Below are 13,643 nucleotides of genomic sequence, written 5' to 3' on the forward strand. Positions count from 1 at the left end.
AAGCGTGACAAGCAACGTCAAACACACTGATGTCAGCGTACATTGAAGCCAATATTTATTTTGTATGAAAAAGAGGAAGTCTAAAGGATTCATAATTTTCAAAAGTTGCTGAACAAATGTTGGTCAGTTTGAGGAGTACAGCCTTTAGTTTAATTTATTGCTCCTGTTACAGGACGCACCCTGTATAGTGTAAGAATGCGGCCAGGTCAATAACCTGTAGCTCCAACTCTAGGCTGAATAAACGAACAAGGCGAATCACAAAGGGAAAGGCGAACTATACGAATCTGTTCGATAGATTGTGTTAACGTAGATACTAAACTTTACAAAATGTATAACAAATAACTGGGAAAACATATAAAAACTCAAAAATGCGCATTATTACAAAGATAAAACCTAGCGAGATCGATTTTTCGTCCCCAAAAACCCCCACATAGCAAATTTCATCGAAATCGTTAGAGCCGTTTCCGAGTTCCGCGAAATATATATATATATATATATAAATAAATATACAAGAATTGCTCGTTTAAAGGTTTTAGATAGATACATAGATAGAAAAAACACTCGTATCATTGCCAATTACAACTACAACACATCAACCTCAGCGTCTCTAACTAGGACTAAGTTATCAGAAGCTAAAGCTGCAGAGGAAATGTCGAGAAGGCAGGGTAAGACGAACTTCACAAAAGGAGTTATTAACGCATGAGCGGATTCGAATATGTCTCTGCGAGGTCGACTTAGGAAATGTGACTAGCGTGAGTTATAAAATTGTAGAGATGTGACGTTTCAGACAAAAATGTACTCCTTTTCGGTTTTAGATAAGTATATACATAATCCAGTAAAATTGTCGAATTTTGTAACGTGGCTCTTTTGCGTCAAATCCGTTAGTTCTGATTTTTTGCAGACTTATATATGATGTCGGTCCAATGCGTAATCCAAGTTTGTGACTTCGAGCGCCGAACGCAACTTTGTCAAAAATCGAAAAACCGCGAAAATTTCGTTTTTTTTATAGTTTTGGGCGATTGTAGGACTAGTTTTTGATAGTGTTGTATTTGGGAAACGCACGAGTGAAACAACCAATGGCTATAGACACACTGCTTTATTGCACGTTTAAAGGAAGCGGGGTGGTGCGCTCACACACACATACATAACAATCCTCCCCGTAGTTTACAACTAGTCTAAATACAACGATTACTTAAAATAGGGTTTATAATTAACTTTGGGACGGTTTCGTTTGACTCTGTCCTGGCCGACAGTAGTAGACGGGTTGGGTACAGTTGGATCACCTGGCCCTTCTACTGGGGTGTCGATGTCGTCCGACTCGGCGTCCTCGAACTGTTCTTGCTGGTCGTCGTCGGGCAGCGGCGAGGGACCAGTTACCTCGGCGCCTTCAGGGCTTACATCGGCTATTTGGCCGCCTTCTCCTCCCCCACTATGTTGCACCTCGCTGTCGGTAGTAGTACCCGTCGATAAATGGTTTTGTTCTGATGAAAATAGGTCTTCTAGAGAAATGTCGTCTAGAAATGAACCGTCCTCTTGCCCCTTGTATAACATTAATTGATCTTTATGTTTTTTATACTTATCTAAATGTTCACAATCTTTTACTAAATATACAACTTTTCCCAACTTTTCCATAATTATACCCTTACACCATGTAAACTTATTATTATTAAAGTTCTTTTTATATAAAACTTTATCGCCTATATTAAATTCTTGTTTATTTGTACCACTATACGCTTTACTCTGTAAACACTGTTGATTTTTTACATAATTATCCAATGACGTGTGCGAGCAGGACGCCGTCGAAGGGTTAATTAAATCAAGGCGTGTCCGAAGTTTGCGGCCAAAAACTAATTGGGCAGGCGAGTGCCCCGTCGTGGAATGTATTGAATTCCTGTAGTCAAAAAGAAATTTTTGTAACTTATTATTACAATCTTTAATATTTCGACTATTCATTAAACAGGCTTTAATTCCCTTTTTGACTATTTTCACGGAGCTTTCCGCCTGCCCATTGCTAGCAGGGTGGTACGCCGGCGACGTCACCGGTGTTATGCCGTTCAACAAACAAAATTCCTTAAACTCTTGTGACGTAAATGCGCACCCGTTGTCACTACCTATCACTTGCGGTAACCCAAACCTAGCCATAAACTCGTACAACTTTTCGCACACGGCCGACGTGTTAGTACCGTTTTTCATATTATAGACCTCAACCCATTTACTATGAGCATCTACGATCACTAAGTAGGTGTTGCCGTTAATTGGGCCCAAAAAATCTAAATGAATCCTCGTAAAAGGATCCGTAGGGAATTTCCAAGGAGCTAAAGGTGCGCGACTGGGAGCGGGCCTTAACTTAATACAAGTTTCACAAGAACCTATCATTTGTTCAATCTTTTCGTCGATCTTAGGAAACCAAAATTTGGACCGAGCCTCCGCTTTGGTTTTTACTATTCCTAAGTGAGAATTATGTAACTCTGATAACGCGCGTGACTGCAAAGTCGCCGGAATCACGACCTTATGGCCTCTCATCAAACAGCCGTTTTCATAAGATAACTGCAATCTACATTGGAAATACGGGTTTAACTTATCGTCATTAATTTTCCTAGGCCAGCCTTTACAAACGTAACCTATCACCTTACTTAAATCTGGGTCAATCTTTGTTTGATTACGCAACTCGTCCGTAGTTAACGGTAAGCATCCTTCGATAACAAAATTGATATATGACGCGCGATCATCTGGTAATAACGGGTTTTGTCCCTCCCCGCGCGCGCGCCCCCGCTGTGGCCCTTCGCTGTTATCGCCGTCGTCAGGTAAACAAGCTCGAGACAGATAATCTGCACTATTCATGGCACTCCGGATATATTCAATTTTATAATTATATGCGCTTAAAAAAATGGCATACCTTTGCAACCGATTAGCCGTAACTTCGGGAATGCCCTTATAAGGCCCGAAAATTGAGATTAGAGGTTTATGATCGGTTCGTAAAGTAAAGGGCACCGACCTCCCGAATAAATATTGATGGTAGCGTTTAACTGCGAACACGATTGCCGTGGCTTCTTTTTGAAGTTGCGAATAATTTTTTTCTGCCGCGTTGAGAGTACGTGAAGCGAATGAAATAGGCCTTTCACTGTTATCTGGCTGTATTTGACTCAAAATGGCACCAAGGCCGTAAGGTGATGCGTCAACGGTCAAAACTAGATTAGCATTTGGGTCAAAATGGGCTAAAACTTGATCCGAGGCCAAACTTTTTTTTATTTTTTCAAATGATCGGTCATGCTCCTCTCTCCAACACCACTTGACTCCTTTCTTCAACAAATCATACAATGGTGAAAGTATCATGGATGCCCCTTGCACAAAATTACGGTAGTAATTAACTAAACCTAAAAATGATTGTAATTTATTTACATTGCTCGGTACAGGCGCTTCCAGGATCGCTTTCACTTTGTCAGGTGATTTGTGAAGCCCGTTTTTATCAATGATATAGCCTAAGTATTGCACTTTCTCCTGAAAAAATACGCATTTTTCTTTTTGCAAAGTTAACCCTGCGTTTTCCAACCTTTTTAAAACTGCGTTTAATCTTTGCAAATGTTCAGTGTCATCTTTACCGGTTATTAATATATCGTCAAGTAAACACAGTACACCTTCCATACCACTAAGTAAATTATCAATCGCGCGCTGAAATATAGCCGGGGCACTAGCCAACCCAAAAACCAAGCGTGTGTAGAAGAATAACCCACGATGCGTATTTATGCAGGTGAGATGCTGTGACTCCGGCTTTAACTCAAGCTGAGTGTACGCGGAAGATAAGTCTAGCTTTGAGAACGTTTGTCCTCCGTGTAATTTAGCAAACAACTCTTTAATTGTGGGTAACGGATATTGTTCGACACACAGCTGCTTATTAATGCTGACCGAGTAATCTGCACAAATACGCATGGTGCCATTATTTTTCAACACCGGTACTATTGGAGATGCGTATTCCGAATACTCAACAGGCTTTAACACCCCTAGACTTACTAAGTGGTCTATTTCTTTGTCCACTTTTCCTTTTAAAGCAAATGCTAACGGTCGCGCCTTGAAAAAAACCGGTTTCGCGTCAGGTTTAAGCTGCAACCCTACTTTGTACTTATTAAATAGGCCTAAATCATCTGAAAACACTGCCGGATAATTACCTTGCAATATTTCTAGTTTATCCTGTTTTTGCGTACAGTAATTAACTGGTGTTGTCATTTCTAAGTTAAATGACGAAATGAAATCTCGACCTAAAATCGGCGGGCCACCATTGCGAATAATGTAAACATCAATCAGCTGTGTGCGCCCCGCGTATTCTATGGACATTGGCGCCATACCTATGCAGGCCAGGTTACCGCCGTTATATGACTCCAGATTTTTCTTAGGCGCGCAAACCGTCACTTTAGAGAAATGCTTGTTGAATAGCTTCGGTGACATCGCCGTGACCGCTGCCCCACTATCAATTTCAAACTGTAACGGCACGCCTTGTACGGTAACCCATTCTAACATGGGTTCACCCTTTATAGATCGAATATTAAACAACTTACCGTCGTCTCCCTCGCTCACGTCATTCGCCATTATGCACTTTACTGTTTTGCACATTTTTTTTAAATGGCCTTTACCGCGGCATTTCTTGCATCGATAATTAGAAAAACGACATTCGGCCGTCTTATGGTTTGAATAACCGCACACCGCACATTTTTCACGGGCCGAATCCTTGGTATCGCTGGTGATCTTGAACAGCTGGTCGCTCGTCGAGGCCGTTTGTCCCGCACCCGCCGACACCTCCCGCGCGCAGCGCACTGCGTTAGCCAACTCCACCGCCTTAGTAAGCGTCAGCTCCTTGAGGTCCTGCGTGAAAACCTTGTCCCGCTCCCGTCCCGGCAGCATGCCCATCATAAATCTGTCGCGAAGAACTTCCTCTACGTTTGTGAAGTTGCAATCCGCTGACAAACCACGTAGCCTTGCCGCCCATTGGGTATGCGTCTCTCCGTTTTGCTGAACGGCTGAATAAAATTTGTACCGTTCACTAAAACCAAACACCTTTGGAACAAAGTGGTCTTCCAACAACTTTAATACATCTTCGTATGGCACTTCTTCTATTTTCTTCGGCAACGCTAAATCCGCTGCGAGTTTGTAAGTACCGTCAATGAGTGTGCTAAGTAATATCGCTCGCCTTTGTTCGCCTCCCGCGTCCGACGTCGCATTTATTTTATTTGCCACAAACCATTGCAATAAGCGTGATTTAAACGTTTTCCAGGTCTGCGAATGGTGATCAAACGTAGGCAAAATTCCGAAATGCGCACTGCTGGACATTTTTATTATCGCGTAGGTAGATCGCCGCCAATGTTGTATTTGGGAAACGCACGAGTGAAACAACCAATGGCTATAGACACACTGCTTTATTGCACGTTTAAAGGAAGCGGGGTGGTGCGCTCACACACACATACATAACAGATAGTAAGTACCTTCCTTAGACGTTTTTAAAGAAGACTAAATTTGCTACAATACGAGATTAGAATTGTCTATGTAAATTGAATAGTTTCCGAGATAAAGGATTTCAAAATTTAGATTTTTTTTAAATTGAGTTCGTATGCTAATTAAGTGAGTGCAGTGAGTATGCAGTTTTGACTCAGGCGATGCCGCTTGGCATGATTGTTCCTAAGGTCAAACAAAGCTGATTTGGCTCAGTAGCTACGAGATCGTTGTAGTGTTTTACCTTCGATTACTTCTTTTAACACCTTCCCTTTCTCTGTTTACGTAATTAGTGTTCCCAATCCGATCTTATAAACTTTCGTTTTCTGGGTCTGATCCATTTACTATTTCCATGACCTCCGTCTGAAATCCATGGGATAACGCGCCCATTCCAGACGTCGCACCCCTGAGCACGTCCTTCCGGACGTCGCGCGCCTGAACGCGCCCTTGCAAACGCTGCGTACCTATTCGCTCGGCATCTGCTCCGATTGTTATTTCGTGCTGTTGTTTTGGACTTTAAAGTAACTCTGCTTAAATTGAAGTGGTCAATATGGCCTATTAGTTCTGGAAAATAAACGAGACCTACCCATAAATTCCTACTTTTTATTGCTGGCACCCACATCTTCATCTTTAACCCTACTCGCTGCTCAGTTGCGTACTCTACCAATCTATTGGAAGAGCACGTAACGTGACAGTTTTGGCGCCCAACTGCATATTTTCCAGCCCTTTGTTTCACAAAGTTCAAAATTAGAGACAACATTCGTGTCTGAAAATTGTTAAATTTTTCGGCCTATTTTCAAATTCAAAAATTTCTTAATTTATCTGCAAGTCAATATGGCACGTCCTATCAAATACTTAAACAAACCAGAATTAGAGTACGAAGTTCGAATTAGATTAGAAGAGCCTAAGGAAAACTTAGCTGCATTAAAAAAGCAGGCAAGAGGGATTAGGACAAAACCAACCCATTTCATTCCATTATTCCTCCTGAAGAAGAAATGGAACAGATCCAGACCTGCCTTAATTTCTTACAAACGCAAATCGAGCAACTCCAAGTCAAACCTTCGCTATACGCAACTAAAAGGTTAGAATAATTTATTAATAATTTGTATCATAGACTTAATCGTACGTATTGATCTAGATCATGACTCTCCTTTCGTAGATTGTCTTAATAGTCTTTCTGAAAGGCTTACATCATTAGAGAATAAGTATGAAAGCTTATTATTTAAATCCCCTCAGATTTCCCTACACCACCCTCCCGAGCCCCAGACCTCGACATCATCACTAGCTACCCCCTTAACTTCCTCTGACTCCCATCAAATAAACTCCTCTCTCAGCCACCAAACCTTTCAAATTGTTTCCCCTACGAATGTAATCTCTGAACTTAGGAAACTTGCCTATAATGGTAATTTTTGCCTAAAATCCTTCCTCCAAAAGATAGAGGAATTCAGCACCTCTCGCAACCTTTTAAAACAACGTCTTGCCGAGTTAGTCTTTGAAATCTTCACCGATAAAGCCCTTCATTGGATACGCTTCCAAAAAATCCGTAAACCAGACCTTTCCTGGGATGACATTTCTAACTTAATAGTTAGGGATTTCGGAAATACGGACTACGATCATAAACTTCTAACCGCTATTCACGCTAGAACCCAAGGCAAAAACGAAGCGATCATTATCTACATTTCCATTATGCACGGCATGTTCTCTCGCCTAAATAAACAACTGCCAGAATCTGAACAACTGGCAATTCTCCTTAGAAACATACGTCCTTCTTACTCAGTCTTTGTTGCACTCAACAAAATTAATTCTATTGAAGATCTCCTAGCGGCATGCCAAAATTATGAACATCTTTTGGACAGAGACCGCAACTTCTAAGAAACTAAACCAGCTGTAGACCAACTGGCTTCGGAGTTCAACTACATGCCTACTCCATCAAGTTCCAAATTCTCCTCTAATTTCAATTCTAAACCTGCATACAACTTAGATACAAGACCTAGCAGGTATAACTTTCCCAAACAAGTAAATAGCATTCATAATAAATTTTCTTCTAATCTTTTCTGTTTGAAGCCGTAGCAATGGATATTCCCTTAGTACTTGTAAACAACCTCACTATCCTGTTTGTTTCAAATGTGGCCTGAAAGGTCAAAAGACCCCTGATTGCCCTAAATGCATCCTACAAACAATTCTTCTCCAAAAAACGAACTGAGCACGACTTAGATAAAGCCAATTACTTTAATGCAACTGATTGGAAAGACTGGTTGTCCTATCTTCGTAACTTCTTTACCGTCTATAAAAAAAATTCAGTTCTTTATGAAGAAGAACAAGATAGCGACAGACCATTTTTGACATTCACTGTAGATAATATTTCTCTGGCTTATAAGACAGTGGCAGTTAATTGACCATTCTGGGCAATAACAAGGCCGAAATGGGAGCCTTTTAAAAATGGGTTACCCTCTATCTAAGTCGTGTCAAACTTCAGTTTCTACAGCCAACAAAAATAAACTACATTCACTTGGCCATATAAACCTACTCATGACCTTCAACAACAAAACACACGCCATAAGAGCTCACGTATTCCCTGAACCCTTCTATAATTCTCGATGTAGACTTTTGAAAATCTATCAATCTCATACCTGATTTACTAAAACCTAATTTTCTCAACAATCTACACTGCAACTCAATTACAATTGAACAAGGAATAATTTTTACCTTTGAAGCTTTAAGTACTGAACAGAAAAACATCGCTTCGGTTATAATTTCTCGTTTACTCGTTTTCGGCAGATCTCTTTTGAAGACAGGGGCGAATTTGGAAGAACTCATCTGATTTGTCACAAGATTGACACCGGTGACTCCCCACCAATTAAACAACGCTGCTATCGACTCTCCCCTGAGAAACAAAAGGCGCTGGTCAACGAAGTGGACAAGATGCTTGCTTGGAAAGTAATCGAACCCTCCGAGAGCAGTGGCTACCCCCAAAAAGGGAGGGGAAAGGGTCGGATCCCCAGGTCCAATATAAGCTATATTTCTTCCTGATCTTAGCAACTAGGGCCGTTATATATGATTTTCATATATTTTAGGGCTTCCTTATTCTATAAAGTATCACTTTAAAGCAGGCATTCATAAATTTTTTTGTAAAAATATGTAGCGGATTTAATGACGATTAAAAAGTTAAAAATCTTAAAAAAAACACTTAACTTGGCAAAGTATGAATATAATGTTTTTATCCCTAAATTATATATAATATAACTTGCCCTAGTTGCTAAGAGTAGGAAGAAATATAGCTTAGCTTGGACCTGGGGATCCGACCCTTTCCCCTCCCTTTTTGGGGGGTAGGCACGGTACGATCTCGTAGCTACTGGGCCAAATCAGCTTTGTTTGACCTTAGGAACAATCGTGCCAAGCGGCATCGCCTGAGTCAAAAGTGCATACTCACTACACTCACTTAGCATACGAACTCAATTTCAAAAAAATCTAAATTTTGAAAGCCTTCTCGGAAACTATTAAATTTACAGAGACAGTTCTATAATCTCGTGTTGTAGCAAATTTAGTCTCCTTTAAAAACGTCTAAGGAAGGTACTATCAAAAACTAGTCCTTTAGGGTTAGAATCGCCCACAACTAAAAAAACCCGAAATTTTCGCGGTTTTTTCGATTTTTAACAAAGTTGCGTTCGCGCGGCGCTCGAGGTCACAAACTTGGATTATTCATTGGGCCAATATCATAAATAAGTCTGCAAAAAATCTGAACTATCGGATTTGACGCAAACGCTAAATGTATAAATTTACTGTATTAACAGTCGAATCGTAATTTATTTTAATTGAATGACAGTAGTCGACATGTATCGACAATAGGTACGTAAACTTCTCCTCGAGTTACAGTCAAACTGAAAAACAAAATAACGACGCAGAATAAGGGTGTAATTTACAAGCATTGATGGAAATTTCCCAGAACTCAACAGTTCAACACCTTTCTTCATCTGACTTTCCATGACCTAATATTATTTGCTTTGGGGATTTATCAGATTAAACAAGCTCGCTCATATTACGGCGTGGCTTGGCTACCAGTGCATACAAAATCGGTCGTCAAAATATGCATGTTTTGATGGCAACAAATATTTGCTACGAGGCGAATTCAGTCCCGGCACAGGACTAGGAAAAGCTACTACACGTGCTCGTAGACACCAACCCAATACACAGAAATACCAGAGCCGCTATGTCTGGATATTGTTGCAGTTGGTTGTTGTAGTAATCACGAGTAGTAAGTCATTTTGATCTTGAGTAATATTTAGTAACCTAAATAAACATACCTTCATGTTAGTTGATGTTGGTAACGGTCAGTTCCTAATTTCACCAGTTTGCAGATATCGCTAACGCCATCTTGTTCAATTCATTAGACAAAACTACAGCTCTAAGCCAAAGAAGAGGTAATGTAAATTTCTTTTTCGTTTCATGTTTTAGTAGTACCTACTACGTTACGTTAGGTGGCGCTGTTGGAGCATTCTACAAAACGATATGTCATCATTTTCTTAGAATAATATTTTTCTGCTATGTATGTTCAATAACGTCACGATAAGTGCTCTCGTGGTATAGAAGTGGTGGAAAATATTTTTTTTTAGTTAAATACAGTACTTATCTGTTTTTTTTTTTCAATTATAATATGTTCTGTCATTGTAGCCAACTTTGCCCGCTTTTTTCGAAAAAACACTAATTTCTCCAAAAAAATATATGACATTAAAGTCTATTTTTTTATTCGGTAGACTGAAATGACAGTTAATAGTATGAACATGAAATGTAATTTCATACTATTAACTGTCATTTCAGTCTACCGAATAAAAAAATAGACTTTATATGATTTTCTTTTGCTCAGCACGTCCGTTGTGATCGAACGCGTCAGTTTATTTAAAGATTTTTTTTTTAAATCTTGCTTTCATCCACTTTTTTGGCGTTTTAGAGGGCGGGAAAAGATATCCGGGGTTATGGCCAACATTGCCCACGTCAATTTGGTGCGCAAATATTGCTCTTATGACGATGATGCCCAAGGATCACAAAAAGTTTTTGGGTAATCCTACCATTCCGTGTTAATAACTCAGCGATATGTATATAAACTTTTGAATAAATTGGGTGGGCAATGTTACCTACCCGTTTTTGCCCTTTTCCATACAAGAGTCGCCTAAGCAAATGCTAGGGTAGTCACTTTTGAGAAAATCTGTTACAATAGTTTAATGACCAAAAATATGATTTTTGCTGTATTTTACCAGCGTTAATGGGATAAAACATCTAAATAAAGGATAATAAGACAAATTAAATCCAGTATATATTTATGAACATACTTTAGTGTACAAACATAACCTTCTTTTACTTGCGAAGTTGGCTAAGTTAGTCGAAAGTGACAACCCTAAGCCGTTTTTGTTGGTGGGCAATGTTGGCATCCATAGGTCTGTACATGACCGGATTACATTGCCCACCGCCAAAACTCTTGTGTCTTTAGGTCTTTTTAGTTTAAACCTCAATAGACATAATCTACGCTTCATGTTTTATAACTGAAACCCGGAAATATTTGTCAGAAGGTTCTCAATTTTTTTCTACGACCATTCATTTTTCACCAACTTTTTGCCCGCAGTAATATACCCTATTTGACAACACGCTGAAAATTCCCAAGTCAAGTTATGCTCATTTTTGGTATATAGTATTGTCACAAATAAAACCTATTTTCTACTAAAAATACCAGGGTGGCCAGAAGTATTTGAAATTTTTCTACATTAACGAATTTGTTTAAAATTGTCGTTTTGGGCAAAGTTTCCCCTGGAGGCAAAGTTGGCTACAATGACGGTCATATACAATTTTAACTCCATTATGCAGCTGATGCCATCGAAGAAAAGCAGCAAAGAAAAATTCAACGACGGACCATAAGGGATACAATGCCATTGCATTGTATCCCTTATGCCCTTATATCATTATATGCCCAACGAGGAGTTTCGGCACATAAATATATCGAGTGCGCAAAGACTTGGCATTCTATTTGTGTGCCGAGCTCGACGCCGACCTCAAACCTCAACATGGCGATGGATTGCCGGCTTTATTGTCACCTTTTACCACCATCTTGATCATAATACTTATTTAATAACGACATACCAACTTACAACTGTTTTTTTTAGATTCAAACATTACTGCTATTGGCTGACTTACCAAAGGGGAATAGGACAAGACCATGGCTTGTCCACTGCTCAATCTACCGTCAACAAATACCTGGATCAATTTGTTACTGCAGTGAATAGAAGGTTTGTCTATTTTGTGCTCTCGTGGTATAGAAGTGGTGAAAAATATATTTTTTTTTGGAGTTAAATATCAGTAAGTATCTGTGTTTCTTTTTCGAATTATAATATATACAATTTTAACTCTATTCATTTACATATAAAATTATCAATAGGTACATTATTTGTAGGGCTGGCAAAGATATCATTTCTTCTTGGCAGCTGATGCCATCAAAGAAAAGCAGCAAAGAAAAATTCAACGACGGACCATAAGGGATACAATGCAACCCTTTTGATATGCCCAACGAGGAGTTACGGCTTACGGCATATAAATAATATCGAGTGCGCAAGACTTGGCATTCTATTTGTGTGCTGAACTCGACGCCGACCTCAAACCTCAACATGGCGATGGATTGCCGGGACATCTTAAAGTAAAGATATAATGTTGCACTATTCCTCAAATCATTATTGTCACCTTTTACCACCATCTTGATCATAATACTTATTTAATAACGACATACCAACTTACAACTCTTTGTTTTAGATTCAAACATCACTGCACCTATTGGCTGACTTACCAAAGGGGAACAGCCCAAGACCATGGCTTGTCCACTGCTCAATCTACCGTCAACAAGTACCTCGATCAATTTGTTACTGCAGTGAATGGAAGGTATGTCTATTTTGGTACTGAACACCACTGACACATGGGGTAACAAGGAATGCAACAGTAAATCAGTAAACTTTACCAAAGAAGAAATCAATGTCTTAAAGAATCTTATCGACAAGTATAGTACTGTATTAGTAAATAAAAAAACCGATCATATAAGTAAGTAAAATACAAAGAAAAATAGCGTGTGGCAGTTGATCGAAACGGAATACAATTCTCAAAGCTCACGCCCGAGGAGTCTGAAACAGCTACACGCAAAATTTGACAACTTCAAAAGGACTGTAAGAAAGATTGTTGTTGTTGAAAATTGTTACAATATAGGTACACATACAGATAAAAACAGTGATGGCTATTACCACCTTTTCCAAATTTTGTAAGGTACCCCCGTACCTACATAACTTATTAATGCTATTAATCTTATTTTTTTACTTATTTAACTTCTTTTGGTTGATTGTTACACTGTGAAATGTTAATTCTAAGTAAATTATTCAATTGAACATTTAATTATTTAACTAAAAGTGTAATATTTTGTATTATTTTGTTGTGTTAGTGGTTAAGTTTAGTAGCTTGATCTCGATTATTAATTATACATAGGTAACTTCTTTTGGTTGATTTTTAAATTGTGAAATGTTTATTTTAGTTGAATATAAGTTAAACATTTTATTTTACTAAAAATTGTATTATTATATTGTGTTAATAGCTAGGGAAGTAGTGTCACCCAATGTATGGAAGGTGCAAATTTTGGTATTGGATGAATTCACTTGGCACAGATGTATGATAGGTGAAGTGAAGCTAAGCTAATATTTAAGCCGGTAGCCAAGCGCCACCCCCTGGGAGGTAGGTAGGGGGGCAGTCAAAGTTACACGCCGCCGCGCTTTAGGTAAAGAATCATATCGGCTTCTATTTACCTACCACCTCGAGTTTGGTGTCATTTCCCGATAAATCAAAGATGTAGCTTTCATTTTTAGTGAAAAAAAATACACCTTTTCATATACATTTTGCAAGATAGGTATATGAAAAAATCTCCCAACGCCAGCTAATATGTTTTGTTTCAGCACACAATACTTTAAAATATATGTACAACATCGTATTAAAAAAATATATACCTAGTTGTGAAGCCCAATTCATGCAGATTCCAAAAATATGTAGTTTTATACAATTTATTAAAGAAATTTTGTAATATAAATGTAGGTATTACCGCGCGGTAACGTGAATTGTAACTGAGCGTGAGCGGGCGGACGGTCTCGTATACG

At 39.0% G+C, this 13,643-nt stretch overlaps 1 protein-coding gene across 1 annotated transcript; it reads right to left on the bottom strand.

Moving 5' to 3' along the window:
- Positions 1–1,188: 1,188 nt before the first annotated feature.
- Positions 1,189–5,464, bottom strand: LOC134661764 (uncharacterized protein K02A2.6-like). The gene has a single exon (XM_063517948.1). The coding sequence runs from the start codon at positions 5,317–5,319 to the stop codon at positions 1,189–1,191; it is 4,131 nt and encodes a 1,376-aa protein (XP_063374018.1). The 5' UTR covers positions 5,320–5,464.
- Positions 5,465–13,643: the final 8,179 nt, after the last annotated feature.

Source organism: Cydia amplana, chromosome Z (genome assembly GCF_948474715.1).
Source record: "Cydia amplana chromosome Z, ilCydAmpl1.1, whole genome shotgun sequence".
Classification (NCBI taxonomy): Eukaryota; Metazoa; Arthropoda; class Insecta; order Lepidoptera; family Tortricidae; genus Cydia; species Cydia amplana.

Coding starts and splice junctions, on each gene's coding strand:
- LOC134661764 (XM_063517948.1), bottom strand. CDS start 5,319: ATGTCCAGCAGTGCGCATTTCGGAATTTTGCCTACGTTTGATCACCAT.